Here is a 20,820-nt window from a genome sequence, read left to right as displayed (position 1 = left end):
GGAAGGTATTCTTTTCAGCTCTTCAAGCATTTGCAGATAGACCCAAATTCAGCTCTTGTGGGTAGATAAGAGGAGATCCACTTCCCTAAGTAAAGCTCTGCAATGTTCTTGAATCTGTATAGCATTGTTGCAGAACTTATATTTAGGAAAGCAGATACATTGTTTTTAATTATAGATGTTCCAAGATTTGTACCTTGCTCTGATAATCATATTTACATATTCTTAAATAGACAATTAAAATGCACTATGGTTGATGTCTAGACACAACCTTCATGCACATATTAATGGAAACACGTAGTATCACATAAGATGAAAAGTGGCTCATATGGCAAGTCATGGGACTTTTTCACATGGGAGTAGGGTTGCCATAAGTCAGGACCTCCAAACCAGGACAAATGTAGGACAAATGTAGGACAACATTTTCAAATGTAGGACACAGTTTTGATAAATGGAGGACACACGAAAAAATGATTTTTTTTTAAAATGTTAATATCAATGCATGTTTCTTAGGCATGATCCAAATGGAGGACATTTTGAAATTTGACAGAAGAGGACATGTCCTGGAAAAGGAGGATGATGTCTGGTCACCTTGTCTCTGGCCCAAAATACACTGCAGAAATAAAACATAGCTGGACTGAAATGCCCAGAGTTCCTCACCAAAGCTGCATCCACACTGAGGGAATAATCCAGTTCGAGAGTGACTTAACTGTCCTGGGTTAGTGCTGGGGAATGCTGGGAATTGTAGTACACTGTGGCCCCAGAGCTATCTCTGACAGGGAGTCACATAACCCTCCAAACGTAGTTGAACTGCAGTGCCTAGAGTTCCTCACCAGGTGCATCCCCACTGAGGAAATGGTCCAGTTTGAGACTGCTCAGTGCTGGGGAATCCTGGGAATTGTAGTCTAGTGTGGCCTCAGAGCCACCTCTGACAGAGAAGTCTCAATGTCTCCCAAACACTAGCATTCCCAGAATTCCCTACCAATGAGTTAAAGCAGTCTCAAAGTGGGTTATTACTCCTGCAGTGTGTGAGAGAGATAGAAAGGCTAGGGACTGGATTCATTCATTAACTCACAAAAGGAGGATATCTGTGTCCAAAACACACTGCTTTGACTGCCAGGGCTCAGTGCTATGGAATCCTGGGAATTGTAGTTTATTGTGGCACCAGAGCTCTCTAACAGAGAAGGCTAAATGCCTCACAGACACCAGAATTCCAGAGCATTGAGCCCTGGCAGTCAAAGTTAGAAAAAATACACAGGGGCAAAATAAATATTGAAAATGGCCATGCACCTCCTCCTCCTCCTCCTCCTCTTCCTCATCATCTTCACCTCGGTGCCAAAGGAAATGGCCCTCTCCCCCCTGCTGCCTTGGGGACCAAACAGAGGAGGAGCTCCTCTTCCTGAGTCTAGCAACAATTGTTGCCAACAAGCCTCGAAGATAATTCCCCAAACATTTGGCCAAAACTCACCAAATCCCCCCCACATCTCACCAAATATTCAGTCAAAATCCCTGAAAAGTCCCTGTAATGTTAATATGGCAATAAAACGTAGCCCTAATTGAATAAAAATAATTGGAACTTATTTCAACTCTCAAAATTACCATTAAAACCAACCACCAAAATCACACCAAAGGCTCTGAAAAGTACCCATTTTGGTGTGAAAGTCACCAGATTGGCAACAGGCCGGGAGTCAAGGAGGAAACCGTGCAGGGACGCCCCCTAGTGGTGAAAAACTGGGAATGTCCCGCTGGCAGGAGAGTTATGGCAACCCTACATGGGAGGCAAGCGTTAATAAAACATGATTAAAATGTGGTAATAGCGTGATCAGGGTGAAGATTATCATACCCCCATGCGCTTCTCCCGTTCATGTCCCACGCGCAAACTGTAATGGACACATCATTGGGTAATAATGGGGGTTTCCATTATTACACAATGACGCGTCCATTACAGTTTATGCACTGCACACGAATGGGAAAAGTGTGCGGGGGTGTGACAATATTCCTCGACTGCGCTATTACCACGTTTTAATCACGTTTTATTAATGTTTGCCTCCTCCGTGTGGAAAAGCCAATAAACATTTCAGGTTTGATTATAAAAAAGCAAGTCTACTTTCATCATATGCTTGTAGAAAATTTGTTGAAATCAGACAGCAAAGGCTACAGTTTTATCAGTCCCTTCTCTCCTTAATGCCTCCACTATCTGTATTTATATCTATATTTTTATATATACATATCCATATATGCATATACATATTTGAGAGAGAATGGGAGGAGAGAGAGAGAGGGTTTTTTTTAAGTACAACTTTATGGCAATTTTATTGAGAATAGGGTACCATCTACACAGCATGGCAGCACCTTTAAGATCACAGCAAAAGATTACTAAGGTTTTGAATAATATGAAGACATTAATTTTATGGCTTTAAGTGCCAGAAAATGCAAGGAGTACTGGAGTCTATTCCACTTTAGAGGGGGATAATGCAGCAGTGATTTCTGTAGTACTTTACCTGAACAAAAAAGATAAAGTGCTTGAAGGATGTGTTCAGATGTGCTTCTTCTTGAAGTTGGATGACTGGATCAAAATGCTGGTGGTAGATGTGAGCATACACTCTGAAGAGACGCTTTAGGATGGTTTTAGCTACTGACATGAAGTTCTTTGGGAAAGGAACACCTAGAAATCAACAAAAAGAATTCTTCATTTTTAATATTTCAGTCTGATAGCTACTGTACTTACAAAAGCTATCACATTCTCAGGACTTAACTACATGTTTGCTTTTTAGTTCAGTGCTTAAGCAAGAGTACAGTTCATGGCCCATGAAAAGCTAAGTAAATCTTTCTCCATGTCACCTTTCCAGTAAAAACAGGAGACCAGTAGCCATGAAGACTACAAAGTTACTATCAGAACTCCATCAATTCAATTTATTTGACCACTGAGGTTTACCTGTGATACGGGTACTATTACAGAGACATAAAGCCAAGATATCGGTATTTTTCAGTCTGGATCCTGCAGTTGTAGATATTGCTCATTGCTTTGCATGGCCACAGAGCATGCTCAATAAAACTAAGAATGCATAGTTTTCAAACATTTTCAAGACATTCAAGTTTATCAATAAACAAAACTATAATTTTATGGGATTCAAAACCTGAGGACTACAGCCTCTTTATCACTCACAGTAAAAGTGTGAAATAGAAACATTCAAAATATTTTTTTTAAAAAACTATTGTCGTTTTCACAAAGGTGTTATTACGCAATCTACTAATGATAATAGGATCTGATGAGTGGTTCAGAAATTAACAAAACTCAACACAAGCAAGTCTCATTTTATCATTTACAAAAATCAGGTAAAAAGTGATTTCAGAACTTAAGGATTTTTTTTGGAACAGAACAATGTCTTGATTGATTTGAAACAATAATGTATTTAAAACAATTATGAATTTAGTGCTCATATGGGAGGAAAAATACAATAGTAAACCAGCATACCAATCTCCAAACATAGTGTTGTTTCTCAAAAAGCACTGTATAACAATAAGAGCCAACAACAGAATAATGGTGCTCAAACAAAATGGCTCTTGGGGCTTCCCTCAATACTGCCTTTTCTCTAAGAAAATAAATGTTGCTGTCCAAAATTAAAGGAAGCACAGAAAATGTAGCTGTTCATTTTTTTAAAAAATCCTTTCTTTTAAAACAAGGATTGTTACAATTACATATGTTCTGGCCCACACATGAAGTCTTTTGGAATCAGTGTTAAAATCAGTCTTGTAAAAACTGCCAGACTATAATTTTTATTTATATACAATAACAAGGGTCCACTGTATTTACAAATGTGTGGTTTCCCCTTCAGGTTAGGGTTATTGTTTTCTTCTGTGTTAGAAATAACACAGTTGATCACAATTTGTAAATTAATCCAGACAATTTTTATTACTGACAATATACTAAAGCCCCTCTTTTTTAAAAAAATACCTATTTTGGATGGAAATAGTGTCTCATCGTCCAGCTGGTCCTGAACCCAGGTCATAAGGTAATCAATGTACTTTGGTGCTGAGCACTTGATTGGCTTCTTTATGTTTGTCCCATCTGCCCAGTGGTACTCATATCTGGAATGAAATGGAAATTAAAGAGATCCCTTTAAAAATAATCTGCAGTCTGCAGGACCTACTTGAGGACACAGAAATACCCAGGGTGATTTTACTTCTCTTAAAATCATCAATCATACCTTCATCCCAGTCACACACAACCTCGGTTTCAAAAGTTAGTTACATGGCATGAAAAGTTGCTGTTTAACTTACAAAACACAACACTTCCTTGGACACACAGTACTAATAGGGCATGTCTTAGATACTAGCCAATAAGAATGAGATCTAATATTCCACCCTGCAAGCAATTTTAAAACCAGAACAATGAAGCCTGATGATACTATGAACATAAGCTACAGAAAAAAGTATTTTACCCTTAAGGATAAGCCAGTAATTGATCCCTCCCAACCACTAAATAAATTCAAAGGAGATATTTGGTTGTTATTCATTCAATTATTATCCAGATTTCCTTATTGAGACCTGATGGTAGCTGCACATGTGTAGCTCTGCCATGCCTGCAATACATCACGCTAACTAGACTATAATAATTTTAAATAAATTAAAATATAGTGTAAACCACAATGAGTTAAAAACAGATTTTAATGATTTTAAAACTATATATGACAGTATTTGAGTTGCATTAACGAGGCACAAAGGTCTTTATGAACAGGCAAGTTTTTACTTGGCACCTAAATGAAATGAATATTGGCACCAGTCAGGCCTCCATGGGGAAGGCATATCACAATTGTGGTGCCATAGCTGAGAAAGCTCTCTTCCATGTCCCAAAATAGTGTATTGACTTCACTGGTGGGATACAAAGGAGCCCCCACACAGCAGATCTTAATCCTCAGGCAGGCATATATGGGTAGAGGCATTCCCTTAACTATCAAGCTCCCAAGCCTTTTAGGGCTTTAAATGTCATCACAACCACATTGAATTCTTGAAATTTTCGCCTATCCCAGTTTTTATATGACATCACTCTCTTTAGAGAGTCAGCATGGTGTAGTGGTTTTAGTGTTAGACTACTACTCTGAAGACCAGTATTCAAATCCCCACTAAGCCATGGAAACACACTGGGTGACCTTGGACATGTCACACTCTCTCAGCCTCAGAGAAAGGCAAAGGCAAGATCCTATGAACAAATCTTGCCAAGAAAACACCATGCCTTAGGATTGCTATAAGTTGGAAATGATTTGAAGGCACACCACTACAACAACCACCTCTCTCTCTGAAATATGGTTAGACATGTCACTGTTATGTTAATCAGTCAATTACATGAAACACCAGCTTGTATCTCAAACATATACTTTTTAATTTGCAGAGTTAAGTCCTGCCTGTCAAATGTATGTGTAGATAAGACCTGCTTGACCCATTCTAAGATGGACAGATGTGCTACACTACAACTTCCCTTGTCCACAACCAGCATCATTGTTATCTGTGAGAGTGAGGAGGCAGGAAAATGTTTACTGCAGGCGGCTCCTATAAATGCTGGAAGTACTCACAGGTTCAGTTTGCATATAATTACATTCTTAACCATGTTTAGCAAATCCCACCTCAATGGCATGTTTTACATAATGGCTTGTGGGTGCTCCTTTAACTCAGGAAAAACAGCTGCCTACAGTTGTGCTGATGGAATGATAGGAAAATATAGTTTATGGTAATACTAACAGGATGGCAAGGCGGCACTATAATCTGTTTTGCAACATATTTGTATTGTGTGTGTGCATTTGTGGAGCCAGCATGGTTGAGTGTTGGACTAAGACTCTAAGAGACCAGGGTTCAAATCCCTTTCCCAGACAAGGAAACCCACTGAAAAAACTTGAGCAAGTCACATTCTGTCAGCTTAAAAGGATGACAACTGCAAATCTCTTCTGAAGAAATCTTGTCCAAAAAAACCCTCACTAGGACAAGGTCAGAATTAAAGGCACACACCACCAACACCACCAACACCACCAACACATGCAAGCTGCTGCCTCCTTATTAAGCATAGTTTGTGTCAGTTAAAAAAATTGGAAGAGACCTGTAGTCTCTTCAATTAGGGAAAGGGCATGAATCTATTGCACACCAAACCAATTAGCAAGATATTTTTAAAGCCATAAAACTTGTCATTTTGATATTCAAAAGCAGAACTAAAGGACAAATTAACTCTTAAAACATGGTCATCAGAACAAAGAGGAAGTAAAATTAGGAAAAATATAATTAATGTGGATCTGTATGTTTATTCTTTACTAGTGCAACAATGCTAGGGCTAGACAGCAACCGGAGGACACTTGGCCAAATACCACCCACTATGTGAAACTGTCTAGTCGCACGCCTTCAGCTGAAAGACCAATATGAAGGCAATGACATTTGCAGCTGGTGGATTTTCCAGTGGACAACATTATGCAGATGGGTTTTCTGTGTCCTGGCTTCAGAGATGTGGTTATGTAGTTTATAAAAATTGCAATGAAGGCACAATTTGCTTCCTGAGCTAGATGACTGTTGAAAATAAAATTAAAAAGCAGCAGTTATTTTCTGTTTCATTGCTTCACTACTGCAGACAGGCAATCACAAGCATCCTTACTTTGGACCTGCAGACATCACTGGGCAACTCTCCTCTGTGCAGAAATCTGTAATTGTCCCATAAAGCATATTGATCTGGTTGAAGAAATCCACAGCTATCAAGGGAAAAAAACAGTGACACAGTTAGCAGGTAACTATCAAGAGGGAGTCAAGCATGGTGTACTAATTTGAGCACCAGTTCAAATCTCCGCTCCACCATGGAAACCCCCTGGGTGACCTTGAGCAAGTCATATTCTCCCAGCATCAGAGGAAGGCAAAGGCACACCCCTTCTGAACAAAACGTACCAAGAAAACTTTGTGATAGATTCCTCTTAGGGTTGCCATAAGTTGGAAATGCCTTAAATGTACAACAACAACTACCAAAAATTATATTCTTCTATTTGCAAACAAGATTGTATGTTGTTAGGCAGTTGCACATAGCTCTTTAGCAAAGCTGGTCTATTGTGGTTGTCATTTTCATTTACAAAGGAAATGCTGGTCAAAAATAGACCAGATTTTAAGAAAAACTATTCTAGATGCTGTTTTGCAAAGAAAAGCTTTACTGCATAGTGAACCCAATGATCTCTTTATCAGCAACAAAAGAAACAACTGATACTGATACCATCCAAATTGGAGAAACGCAAATACTGACAAAATAATTTCTTAAAGTACTTGCTGATTATGTTCCATTGTCTGGAATTTTCATGTTGGGTATTTCAAGAGGATTCATATTTAAAAACTGGCCTTGAAAAGTTGGGCAGCAGCTGTGCAGTTAGTCTTGTTTTAGACTGGATGGAAACACAATAATAGCACTAATGTATCTGTGACTTTCTATAATCTCACTGGGCGCTACATGAGGAAAGATTATGACTTCGGTACCACTGCCATAAAACTACTATTCCTACATGCAGAAAAAAAGTGACCATGCACTTCAACTGCAGTCAGAGAACACTGGAATTAAAGTCCCCTAGGTTCTAAGATTATTCATTCATTCTCGCTCTGCTACACTGAAACCAAACTGAAATAAATAAGGAACTGAGCACTGTATAAGTTACTCATCAGGGGATTCACATTTTGATTGCTGGTATTCATCACTAACAAACATAAAAGAACCATGCTACTTTAAGGGAAGATTGCCTTTTTCCAGGGAAACGTTTGAATAAGCTATACACAAATACATTTTCACTTTTTCTCTACAGCTGTGTACACAGGTAGCCATGCTTACACAGGTAATCAGTTTAACAACAGGCTACAATAGTTCAGTGAGTGAGATGGAAAGGTGGTAGACTTATAGAACCATAAGAAAGAGATTCTGGAGAACACAGACTGCTGTTCAAGATAGGCTGCTCCTATCACGTAAATATTAAGCTCACTTTTTTGCCTGGTGCCCCTTCACCAGAGAGGAGAAATGCTTTCTCCATGCACTAAAAAGCAGAAATGAATTCTGAGAGATCCTCTCATGAATTCACTGAATTCCACAAAAATTCTTACATGAGGACACATTCTGCACGTAGGAAAAACTGGAGAATAAACTCCCACATATAAAAGCTATCAGAACAGGACAGATGGCCTGCCCTCCTGCAATCTCCTATATAAGTAAGCAACACTGTCTGTCTTGTTAATGAAGTGCTATCTCTTATTGTCAAAGTCCCAAGTGAGCAGTACATTGCTTATAAACTGCATATACCGTAGTCCCAAAAGCTCCTTTTTGAGTCACAAGCTTCTGCCAACATGTTTACACTACCAAAGGCCACAGCGAAATATCTGAAAGTCTTTGTGCCTTGAAAGAAGTAATAAAGAACCCTGCATTTCTTACATTTTAAGATCTCAAGATTCCTGGAAAATAGTGGTAGATGGGCATGTATGCTGCTATAACAAAATGGACTCTTCTCATTCAAGTAAGAGAAGGTTAAGAGGTGATATGATAGCCCTGTTTAAATATCTGAACGGATGTCATGAAGAGGGAACAAGCTTGTTTTCTGTTTCTCCAGAGAATAGGACCCGGAACAATAGATGCAAGCTACAGGAAAAGACATTCCACCTCAACGTTAGGAAGAACTTCGTGACAGTAGCCCTGTTTAAATATTTGAAGGGATATCATATTGAGGAGGGAGGAAGCTTGTTTTCTGCTGCTCCAAAGAACAGGACTCAGAACAATGGATGCAAGCTACAGGATAAGAGATTCCACCTCAACATTAGGAGGAACTTTGTGACAGTAAGGGCTGTTTGACAGTGGAACACACTCATTCCTCAGAGTGTAGTGGAGTCTCCTTCCCTGGAGGTCTTTAAACAGAGGTTTGATGGCCATCTGTCAGGGATGCTTTGATTGAGAGTTCCTGCATGGCAGGGCATTGGACTGGATGGCCCTTGTGGTCTCTCCCAACTCTACAATTCTATGATTCTATTCCAGTCTTAAATCTGCCCCTCCCTTCTAACAAGGATGGCGAAGGGAGGCTTCTGGTTCAAGAATGCAAAAAGAATCATAAGTCAATGTACAAGCCACATGGAGAACCCAATGGTGGCTAGCAGGCATGAAAGGAAAGAAAGAAAGAAAGGAAAGAAAGAAAGAAAGAAAGAAAGAAAGAAAGAAAGAAAGAAAGAAAGATGTTAGTGGCACCAGCTAGACCAAGAAGCTGTGAAAGAGGTGTCCAGTGAGAGAAGCAGAGGCAAACAAGACAGACGAATGGGATTTATAAGCTAGAAGTACATGTCTTTTGACACACAGAAGGAATCCACATGTTGGAAGGCTGATCCAGAAACAAGAAGAATCAGGAACTGCATTGTTCTCTCTATTTATGGAAGGTCAGTGCCTTTGCCATTACTCATGACATTAGCAGACTGAATCCATTTCATAAAGATTATAGTATCCCACAAACAAAAGAGTGCTATCTCTTCCAGTCAAAGCCTGGATGGCTTTGGATGTCATAATGTTTTAGTTTCTATCACCCATGTGTAAAACAGGAAATGTTGTTAGGGGACTAAAAGTACTGAGGTTCTTTAATACTTTTGTGCACTGAAGTGTTGGAGAAAATCGATTTGTTACCTGAACATTCTGTTTGATGACTTCCCAATAGTCTCTTGAAATTAAGAGCAATGTGTCTGATTCTATAGGAAAGTATATTTAAGTGGCAGTTTACCCAGCTGGAACAAATGTTATTTGGTGAGTAGAAATTAAAACTAGACCAGTTGAAGGTGGCATAAAAGAGGCATTGCCACCCAAGAGGAATACACTCACCCTGCTGTTACCTCTATTTTGCAAGCAGTAGGACAGAAGAAATGAGCGTGTACACTACTCATTTTGTCAGTCCTTTTCAAATGTCGCATCTATTTTTGGACTGAGAGGAAGAACTGCTATCGTCTGTGCCAAGATATTCACTGTTGCTTATATGAAGCTTGAACATCACAAAGAGAGTAGGGAGGAAGGTGCAACATGCATAACAGGAAATTACAAATCATACAATGACAATCCAGGACTAGGAACATAAGGGATGAATTTGGGAAAGGTCATAAGGAAGAAGTCTCAAAATATAACATCTGTGAGTGAAAACAGCTTTCTAATTATGTGTGCAAACACTTGACCATGGGGGCAGAAAAACAGATAACGGAATTCCTTCTCTATACAAACATCCGTTTTGCTTACAAAGCCTCTTCCTATTCCCCCCCTTTTCTGAGTTCATTCCCCATCAGCGCTGTCTAGCACTGTGTTGAATGATATTAGTTCAGAGATTTCAAGTGTTTAGGGCATTTCAGGTTTTTGCATCCCTTAACAAGGGAAGTTCCCCATGTCTGGACGTTGGTGGGCATGATCACAACTTGCTGTACATAAAAGAGAGCCACCTAGAGATGTGAAGGCCTGGAAAACCCCCTGGGGAAAAAAAACAATCCCCCCCCCAAAAAAAATCATGCTAAAATAAAACATTCCATAATTTATTTTCTTCCTTTTTTCATCTCCTCTCCCCCCCTCCCAGTTTTTTTTCCAGGCCTTCACACTGGCTACATCTCCATCACTGATGCTCTCACTTCATGAAAGGTTTTTTTAATCGCATTTTAAAATTACTCTAAAAAGTCCCCCTACGGACTGGGGAGGGGGAATTTCACTATATTTTACCAGCACTAGCCCACTTTTTAGTTCTGAAGATGCCTTTTTTTCTAAACAGAAATGTGGCTGGAATTTTTTATGTGCTTTATATACACCTCCCTGACACGCAAACCCAAACAAGCTTTGGAGAAGGCAAAAAAACCAAAACAACCCTGGCAATCTTGCTCCTCCTGGCCATTAGAGGAGGAGGGGACACTTCTGTTCTGTTTTTGTTTTTTAAAAAAACAGTGGTGGGGAGAAGGAAACACATACAAACCCTGGACCACATTTTGGCCACCTATACTGTAAAATAACCTTTTTACTTTGGTCATTATTACTATCTTCAAATTGGAAACTGAGGTGTAGGTAGCTTAATTTGCAAGAGTACAAGAGTTCCTTAATCTACGGAAAGATTCAAAACAAGGAATTACAAGTTCATAGCTCAGACTTTAAGCCACGGCTGAGAAATATGTGGCCTTCCAGACATTGTTAGGCCTCATCATCCCCAAGATTGTCTATGCTGGATGATGGTGAGCCATGAGTTCCTTAGCTCTGCCTTGGGTTTTAGGTTTCTTTAGTCCGTATTATCTTCCAAAACGATAGTCAGCTCTTTCCTCTGCTGACTGTCCTGTCTCTACCACCATCTGCTCCCTGTGTCTCTGCAATAGTTTCCCTATATTTATATCATCATTTCCCTATCTGCCTCATGAAACAAGCCTCATTTTTAAAAAACATTTCTTCCCTGCAGGCCCTCTTCACAGCATTCCATGAGCTCTGACTGCCTGTTTCCAACCAGGCCTGTCCTGCTCCTCCCTTCACATAAGTGGTCATCACCAGGAGTACTGGGCACAGAACGCTCATATCCAGGACTATAATCTGTGTTGTAGGGCAGGATAAGATAAGAACAAAAATCTTTTCCAAGTATAAGAGAAGATTTTCTGCTCTTTGTCACCTTCAGCTCACCCAGGCAAATGAGTTACAATCCAGTCTGCAAATAAGCCAAGTAGATGGTGAAGGGTTGAGTGACAAGCGCTAATATCTGCCTATTAAGCCAAACCAACATAGATAAAACTCATAATTATAGTTGACTGTAGGGACTGAAAGCAAATATTACAGCACCAATAACCTGAAAATATACCTGCATGTTCAATTTGGTTTTGATTTCATAGAATCATAGAGTTGGAAGAGACCACAAGGGCCATCCAGTCCATCCCCTGCCATGCAGGAACTCTCAGTCAAAGCATCCCTGACAGATAGCCATCCAGTCTCTGTTTAAAGACCTCCAAGGAAAGAGACTCCACTACACTCTGAGGGAGTGCATTCCACTGTCGAACAGCCCTTACTGTAGAATCATAGAATCGTAGAGTTGGAAGTGACCACAAGGGCCATCCAGTCCAACCCCCTGCCATGCAGGAACTCTCAATCAAAGCATCCCTGACAGATGGCCATCAAACCTCTGTTTAAAGACCTCCAGCAAAGGAGACTCCACTACACTCCGAGGGAGTGTGTTCCACTGTTGAACAGCCCTTACTGTCACAAAGTTCCTCCTAATGTTGAGGTGGAATCTCTTATCCTGTAGCTTGCATTCATTGTTGCGGGTACTGTTCTTTGGAGCAGCAGAAAACAAGTTTGCTCCCTCCTCAATATGATATCCCTGCAAATATTTAAACAGGGCTACTGTCACAAAGTTCTTCCTAACATTGAGGTGGAATGTCTTTTCCTGTAGCTTGCATCTATTATTCCAGGTCCTATTCTCTGGAGCAACAGAAAACACGCCTGCTCCCTCCTCAATATGACATCCCTTCAAGTATTTAAACAGGGCTATCATATCACCTCTTAACTGTCTCTTCTCCAGGCTAAACATCCCCAGCTCCCTAAGTTGTTCCTCACTGAGCATGGTTTCCAGACCTTTCACCATTTTAGTCACCCTCCTTTGGACACATAGCTCCAGCTTCTCAATGTCCTTTTTGAATTGTGGTGCCCAGAACTGGACACAATATTCCAGATGGGGCCTGACCAGAGCAGAATAGAGTGGCACTATTACTTCTCTTGGTCTACACACTATACTTTTATTGATGCAGCCTAAAATTGCATTGGCCTTTTTAGCTGCCTCACCACACTGCTGACTCATGTGCAACTGGTGGTCTACTTGGACTCCCAGATACCTTTCACATGTAGTCTCCTTAAGCCAGGTGCCCCCCATCCTATATCTATGCATTTTGTTTTTCTCCCCTAAGTGCAGTACCTCACATTTTTCTGTGTTGAATATCATTTTGTTAGCTTTGGCCTAGCTTTCCAGTTTATTCAAGTCATTTTGAATGTTGATCCTGTCCTCTGGGTGTTAGCTACTTCTCCTAATTTGGTATCATCTGCAAATTTGATAAGTATGCCCCTAATTCTGTCATCCAAGTCACTGATAAAGTTGTTGAATAGCACTGGGCCCAGGACAGAACCCTGTGGCACCCCACTGGTCACTTCTCTCCAGGATGAAAAGGAGCCATTATTGAGCATCCCTTTGTATTCGGCAGGACAACCAATTACAAATCCATGTAACAGTTGCCTTGTCTAGCCCACATTTTACAAGCTTGTTTGCAAGAATGTCATGGGGAACCTTGTCAAAGGCCTTACTGGTCAAGATATGCTATATCTTGATTGCCACCTGTCTCTATAATATGCCACAGCAAGACCACAGTTATGTTGCAGCTATCTCTAACATATTTTCTCCTTCTTACAAGAAAATGGTTCTTGCTACTACTAGAAGTAGGCTTGCAACTTGCTAAAAATAAAAATAATAGTTACATGACGCCACAAATTACATGAAATCTCTTGTTGTTAATAGCTTGTAGGGAGAATATGTTCTATTAAGGACAAAAAGATATCTCCGACACCCAGCTATCAGTGCATATTAGTTCCCAGAATCATACATGAGACAAAAAGTCAAGTTACTTACTGTTCACTGCAACCCATTCATTTAAGTCTTCACCCTCAGGCAACATAACAGCCATCCTCAGGTTGCCACTTCCAAGAGTAGCTTCTGCATGCTTCAGTAGTTCATATTGGTGGGAGCCTTCAGGAATATTCTTCTTTGGTTTAAAAGTTTTAGAAGAACGGCTACCACTGCAAAGGGAGAAAAAGGGTTTTGGTTCAAAGGATCTTTTGCACTGGGAGGAAGAAAGAAACCATTTAATAACATGGTTTCTCTTTCCTAGACTCATATTCTTATGCATTAACATGTCTTTACCCAGACATCAGCTACTAATACAAATAACTGAAACTGGGGGGGGGGGGGGGGGGAGGAGGAGAGAGACCACAATTACTATGTGCATAATTTGTTGTGTATCAAAAGCAGAATGTGTCCCCTTATGATACACTACAACTATATAGTATAAAATTTAAGTACTCTCTCTCTAAAGGACAGTATATAATTTCTTTGCTATACATAGAAGGTAACGTCTTTCAAAAATTCCCATGAACCTGATGGGAAGTCAGCCTTGAAAGGAAAATTTAGAATCTTAACAGAAAACAATAAAGTGTCACTTTAAAATTTTGCATCAGCTGTTTGCTACTAGGAGTACATTAATTCTTAATAAGAAGGGTGGAGTGGGATAGATCTGTAGAAATTCAGATGATGGAAAATACATTTCTCCATGCTGAAGTCTCATGTAAGGTATTCCTCAAGTGGAAAGATCCATTCCATGGACCCTATGAAACATGCGTTTGAGACTGCTATGAGTCTTCCTCCTGTATGAATAAAGTTATATGTGACTGAGGCCATAACCACAGACAAAAGCAGAGGCAATGCCTGTAGGAAGTCAGGAACGTATGCAACAACATAAAAAAAAGGAAGGGGCAATGGAGCACTTCAGTATAACACAACAAATCCTCATAATTTCAAGGAGCACACACACTCACATTTTTCTACATCAGAAATGCAGGTCTTAGTAAGTTCACCTTGGCACAGAGTTTGAAAGAAAACTATTATAAGGTGTTTTATTTGTGGTATTGGACACCTGTTAAACTCTCAAAAATATTTAAAAATGTAAATAAATTATGTTGGAAGTGTGGAAAGACAGAAGGTACATTTTACCACATGTGGTGGTTGTGTAAGAAAGCAAAGCAGTTCTGGGGAAAGATACATGAAGCGATGAAGGAAATACTAGGAAGTACTTTCCTGAGAAACCCGGAGCTATTCTTGCTAAACATGACAGATGTGATAGGAAGGGAAATAGAAAGAAAACGTTGGAAAATAGTGTTATATATGGTGACAACGGCGAGATTGTTATATGCCCAAAAGTGGAAAAGGACTGAGGTTCCTACGCTAAAAGAGTGGATTGATAGATTATTGGATATGAGAGAATCGGATAGATTATCTAAAAGGCTAAAGGGTGAAAAAGAGGAGGAGGTCAAGGATGAAGATGAATGGGATATAATAATGAGATACTGGGAAAAAAGTATAAGAAAGTTAGAATAAGGAAGGAAAAAAATGATGATTATAGACAAAGAGGAATAAAAAGATAAAGAAATGAGTGGTACATAGATAAGAGGCGTGAGGGGGAGATAAAACATAAAGAAACATATGTATAAGAAAAAGAAAAGTATGGTTTGGTTTCAGTGTGATTTATTAAAGGGGCGGAGGGGTAAGGAAAGGGGGGAAGGGTGGGGGGAGGGGGAATAGGGGAGGAATGGGAGGGATAAAGAAACAGTAGAAAAAATATAAGAATGTAAGTATGTAAATACAATAGATGTCTATTGTGGACAAAGGTGTGTAAAAGAAAAGGCAAATAAAAAAATAAAATTAAAAAAAAGAAAAAAAAGAAATGCAGGTCTGTTGGTTACTCCAGAAGGTGACTGGAGACAAGAGGTTGTGCATGTTGCGTACCTCCAAGTCATTTCCGACTTATGGCGACCCTAAGGCAAACCTATCATGGGGTTTTCTTGGTAAGAATTGTTCAGAGGACATTTGCCTTCCCCTGAGGCTGAGAGTATATGATTTGCCCAAGGTCATGCAGTGGGTTTCATGGCTGAGCTGGGAAATGAACCCTGGCCTCCAGAGTCACTCAAACCACTATGCCACGCTGAATCTCAGACAAGAAGTAATTTAAGGCACTTACATTTTAAAACCCTTGCAGAGAAACGAGCTGTGTCTTACATGTATTGCAGTAGACACACTGAGAACTGCATTGCACTATGTAGTACAGAGGCTTACTTTTGAAGGATATATTTATAGAATTGAGCTGAACTAAAAGCTGCTGATCTAGGCCTTACCTACAGGCTATCCAGACACTGAAAAGAGACCAATTTAGTTTGAATGATGTAACCGCATCATGCGACTTCAAACCAGACCATCACATGCCTTCGAGATACTGTTATAAAAGCTTACTCCAGTGTTTCTTGTTTTTTTTTTAAAAAAATTGGACTTCTGTTCTAAACATTATCTTATGATCCTTATCCAATCCAATAGCAACCTAGTCCATAGGAGAGTCTGCAAAAACAAAACCCTTTAGTTAACTGTGCATATACAGCTTCTATAAAAGATCTGTGAGGAGTAGTCTTGCACTGACATTAGAAGAGGAATAGAGAAAGATCTCTCTGAGCTTCTTCCTGCTCCTTTGGGGGGGAAAATACCATGTGCTGTAAGAACAAAAAGGTAATCTGAGCAGTCCTTTTCACATGTTGGGACAATAAGAAAATTAGGGTGTTCTTGCAAATCCAATATGGACTAGTGAGAGATCTCTGTAGGGAGGATTTCAATCAACTTAAACCTTGGATGATCTGAAGGAAAATACTGCCTTCAAGAGGACCAGGGGCCACAGCCTTATGATACAATTAATGAAATAACCTACAGGATGCCAGAGGACTTTCTACTGCTATAGACTAAGAGAATTACCATACTGGAAAAAAGGTTTCAGATCACCACAAAAAACTGTGTGTGTACTCATCAAATAACCTATGTCTTTTATTTTGGATGGCTCTCATAGTCAAAGATATGACAGTGAATTTCAATAGCAGAATTAATCTGTTAACTTCTCTGCAAAGAGGAAGGAAGACTTGCAATATGATGCTTTTGTGATTATCACATGGCTAATGTAAAAACATACTAACAAAAGACTGAAAGAAAGAAAAAACTTCCGTAGGATGAAACCAATCAACTTTATCATTTGCAGTAGGTTGCTTAAGCAGAACTACAACTAATCCTCTTAGTATAAAACTACACCCAACTAACATACACAAAATCAAGTCTGGGAGAGACAGAAAAGGAGACAATCATACCACAGTAGATTCACCAGAGGCATGGGAATCATTAGTCAGGTTGCACATGTCCCAAATGCAAATAGTTTATTTGTATACAGAGATTTACAAAATAGCTCTGTAAAATGAACTACGTTTGTTAATAAATCTTTATGCCTTCTTTTATTAAGTATTTCCAACATGCATTACATGATTACAAGATTAATACATAAGGCAAGTATTAATACAAGAAAGATAAATAGCAGAAAAGGCTGTGTTTATGTATAGGAGGGATGGTCAAAGGCCTCTCGTGCCCCCAGGACTATTTTGTAGCCTGTAGAGGGCAAAAAAATACGTTTGGGGGTTTCCAAGCCATTTTGATCCAGGAAAGGCCTTTGCCTATTGCAAACAAACAAACAAAAAACCCCTCTCCTGACCCAAAATAACGCTATGTCTCATGGAGGGACTTTGGGGGCAGAATTTATTTTTTTGCAGTGGGTGTGACCCTCCAAGCTTGGGGAGAAACTAATGTGTCTCCTATCCTCCAATAGTTGCCCACTTCATGTTTTAAAAAAACTAGCAGCTCTGTACTTTCTTAAGTTATTACACATGCTTGTGCTCTAGATCCAGATGTTTAGTACATGCAACTGGATGAGTGTTTCCAGTTTCTCTGCCCTCTCTTCACCATGGCTATAGAAATTACCGAGATAATGCATGTAGGAAAAATTATGGTGGATGCAAATGGACCAGTGCATTTCAATTTCCTTGACCCAGCTCACTAAAATGATACAAAAAGGGTGAGGAGACTTTACTGAATGGGGTTTACTGTAGTGTATGGACAGGAAGTATCCCTCAAAACTGGGCAGAAGCACCATTCAGAAGGAGATGACCACGAATGGAAAAAACCAGACCTTGAAAACATGCTGCCTGTTTGTAATCAACCAACTCAAGTACACACATCCCTCCACATTCACTAGGATTAGGGGCACAGGACCCCCGTGAATGTGGAAAAACCATAAATAACAAAAACACTATACCTGAGAGAACACCTCTCTAGGAATCTCTAGGTCCTCCAGTCTAACTCTGTGGTCAACATCTGCCAGACATTGACCATAGAATTGCACTGGAGGAGCTACAAATGCCTAGTGGAGTGTTCTCTCTAGGAATCTCTAGGTCCTTCAGTGTGACTTTTGGTTAAGTCAACCTAGATATTCCTAGAGAGAACATATTAATAAAATCCATGAATAATCAAATCCACAAAAGTCAAAGGCACAAATGTGGAGGGACAAGTGTATTTTTATATTCTCTCTAAATACATTGGACTGTAACATACTTTTCATGCAAGAGATTGATTAAGATGGCCCCCTCCCTGTAGGCTTATGGAATCCAAAAGATTCCTGAATGGTCTCTGGAAATTTCTGGCTAACAGGGCTGTCAATTCAACTGTGACCTTGCTTTTACTATGGAATGGAAAGGGTTATCAATACAATTTCCCCAGTGCTCTGGAGTCCATAATTTCCCCTTGGTTTACAGAAGATTTATGGGCAATCAGACTAGAGGATAGTTGTGTGCAGGTGGCCTAGATCAAGATCAAGTGAAAATTAACAAGGGCTGTTCACTATGCCTATTATGCAGCAGTGACCAAAAAAGGTCTTAGTTTGCTTCCATTTATTTCTTCCTTGATCTGTTGCCCAGCACATTTATTCCAGACAGTGAGGAACTTTTTCAAGTCAGACTCAGAGACCAGGAGAGGAACCAAGTTACTGGCTGTGATAAATTTGCAAGTGACTTCAAAGATTGCTCACTCAAAAAATGGCCCCAGTTATCATAGTGCCTGCAGTTTGTTCAGTGTTCCCTATAGTCTGACAGGTGATGATTAGAAACTGTAAACAGCCTGAGACCTTGATATGCGAACGACTTGTCTGAGCATTGACATTTGCTGGAGAGCCTGTCTTCTGTTTCCCATCAATATGAGCAATACATAATATGAACTTTTCTACACTGATAATGACTGTGGAATACTCAAAGCCCAACTGGTAGTGGCTTTTGATTTCCTCGCAAGGTAAAAGCCACAGTTTACTAAATGTTTCAGTGACTATGGAGCTTGGCTTGAATCCGAATAAATACTGTATATGATTTAAAGATGCTTAAGTTGTTTTCTTGTTTTAGAATGTTTTCCATTGTTGGTCTTATGATAGAGGGTAATATAAATATTTAAATAAATAAACAATACATTCTACTTTAATGATAAGCAAACACTTGGTGATATCATCCAAAATTGTGTAAGAAACCTCCTATAATAGAGAAGACACATTACTTTTGCACAAGAAGAGCTGCTGCTGTTTTTAATTCTGTTGACTTCTGCAGTTTGCCTTCCCTGAAGGGCATTTTCTGCTCCTCTTAACCAATGTGCATTTTAATTTAGTAACATCAGACTTTATTATAGTCACAATGACATTGTAACTCTATAGTTATAGTCTTAAAGAATAGAGTGATTTAGGTCCAAAACACACTGTAGAAATAATCCCGTTTGAGACCTCTTTAACTGCCCTGGCTCAATGCAAGGAAATCCTGGGAACTGTAGTTTTGTGAAACATTTACCTTCTCTGTCAGAGAGCTCTGGTGCCACAATAAACTACAATTCCCAGGATTCCCTAGCACTGAGCCGGGGCAGTTAAAGCGGTCTCAAACTGGATTATATTTGCAGTGTGTTAGTCCTTTAAGTTACAGACCATCATAGATGTTGGTATGTTTAACTTCCACTTGTCATACAAATTGCATTTCATGAAGATGCAGTTCACAGCACTGGCATTCTGAATGATGTGCGTGCTAATACAAAACCAAGTCAGTTTATTAATAACATCCATCCCCTATTGATCACTGATAAAAAGGAAACTATTAATTCAAATTTGTATACAGACATCCCTCCACACCTGTGGGTTAAGCATTCAAGGATCAGATTATTCATGGATTTATTTAATGTGTTCTCTCAAAGCATTTGAAGATGTTCCAGAATGATTCTGTAATCAATTTCTGCTAGGAGCTAACCATAGAATCACACTGGAAAACCTACAATTGACTAGAGAAATGTTTTCCGGGGAGGGAAGGAAGGACGGAAGGAAGGAAGGAAGGAAGGAAGGAAGGAAGGAAGGAAGGAAGGAAGGAAGGGCCTATATTCATGGTTTTTCCATTTTCACAGGGCTGCTACACACCTAACCTCCATGAAAGTTGTGGGCCAACTGCAGTGCTGTGCAAAATGAAGACTCTGCTTAACTCTGTCAAGAATAATATGGCATACATGTACATTTCAGATGCAGGCATATATACACAACAAAACTGCAAAATTAGTAGGAGACTAGGGAAGACTGGACACTTCATCTCTATCTGCAAACTGCTCTGAATTTGAACTTTGTGGCTCTCCACCAAATCTTAGGGTGTTGCCCTCTCTCCTTGGAAGAACAAGTCCATATGACAGAGTTCTGAACTTTTTCTAAGGCGTCTCGCAATTTCCAGTACACAATGCACTTGTTCTTGGACTGGCCAACTAAGTTTTACTCCTCTGAGTATTCACACATAATTATACCATTACAAATGTATCATACAAGAGTTGCAGTACTTCTGTCCCTCTAGAGTATGCCTGGCTTCTTCCCACCTTCCCAACACAAATGACAAGCATCTGATTAAAACAGCAATATCTTGAGACACACACACCCAGCCCTGTAGTTATTCCTTCACTTTTAAAGTGTGCAACACACATTTATTTAATTAAAATTACACTTGCCCTCTAAAGATACAAACACTTTCCAAACTTTTAAAGACTGCTTTAGAGAGAATGTGGGGAGTTGGTTTCAGGTATCATGGGTTCCAGCTAACATAATCATAGGCAGAAGAATGCAAACTGAAAAGAA

General features: G+C 39.6%; 1 protein-coding gene across 1 annotated transcript in view; it reads right to left on the bottom strand.

Moving 5' to 3' along the window:
• MOB1B (MOB kinase activator 1B) overlaps positions 1–20,820 on the bottom strand; it is a 48,780-nt gene that overhangs the window by 5,753 nt on the left and 22,207 nt on the right. The window contains exons 2-5 of the mRNA XM_089526328.1: positions 13,635–13,801; positions 6,629–6,722; positions 3,953–4,086; positions 2,499–2,662 (exon numbers count right to left, since the gene is read on the bottom strand). Coding sequence (XP_089382454.1) covers positions 2,499–2,662; positions 3,953–4,086; positions 6,629–6,722; positions 13,635–13,801 — 559 coding nt within the window. The remainder of the gene's footprint in view (positions 1–2,498; positions 2,663–3,952; positions 4,087–6,628; positions 6,723–13,634; positions 13,802–20,820) is intronic.

This window comes from Sceloporus occidentalis, unplaced genomic scaffold (assembly GCF_023333645.1).
Source record: "Sceloporus occidentalis isolate IW3139 unplaced genomic scaffold, rSceOcc1.0.p SCAF_5, whole genome shotgun sequence".
Lineage (NCBI taxonomy): Eukaryota > Metazoa > Chordata > Lepidosauria > Squamata > Phrynosomatidae > Sceloporus > Sceloporus occidentalis.
This window is presented reverse-complemented; position numbering and strand designations above follow the sequence as displayed.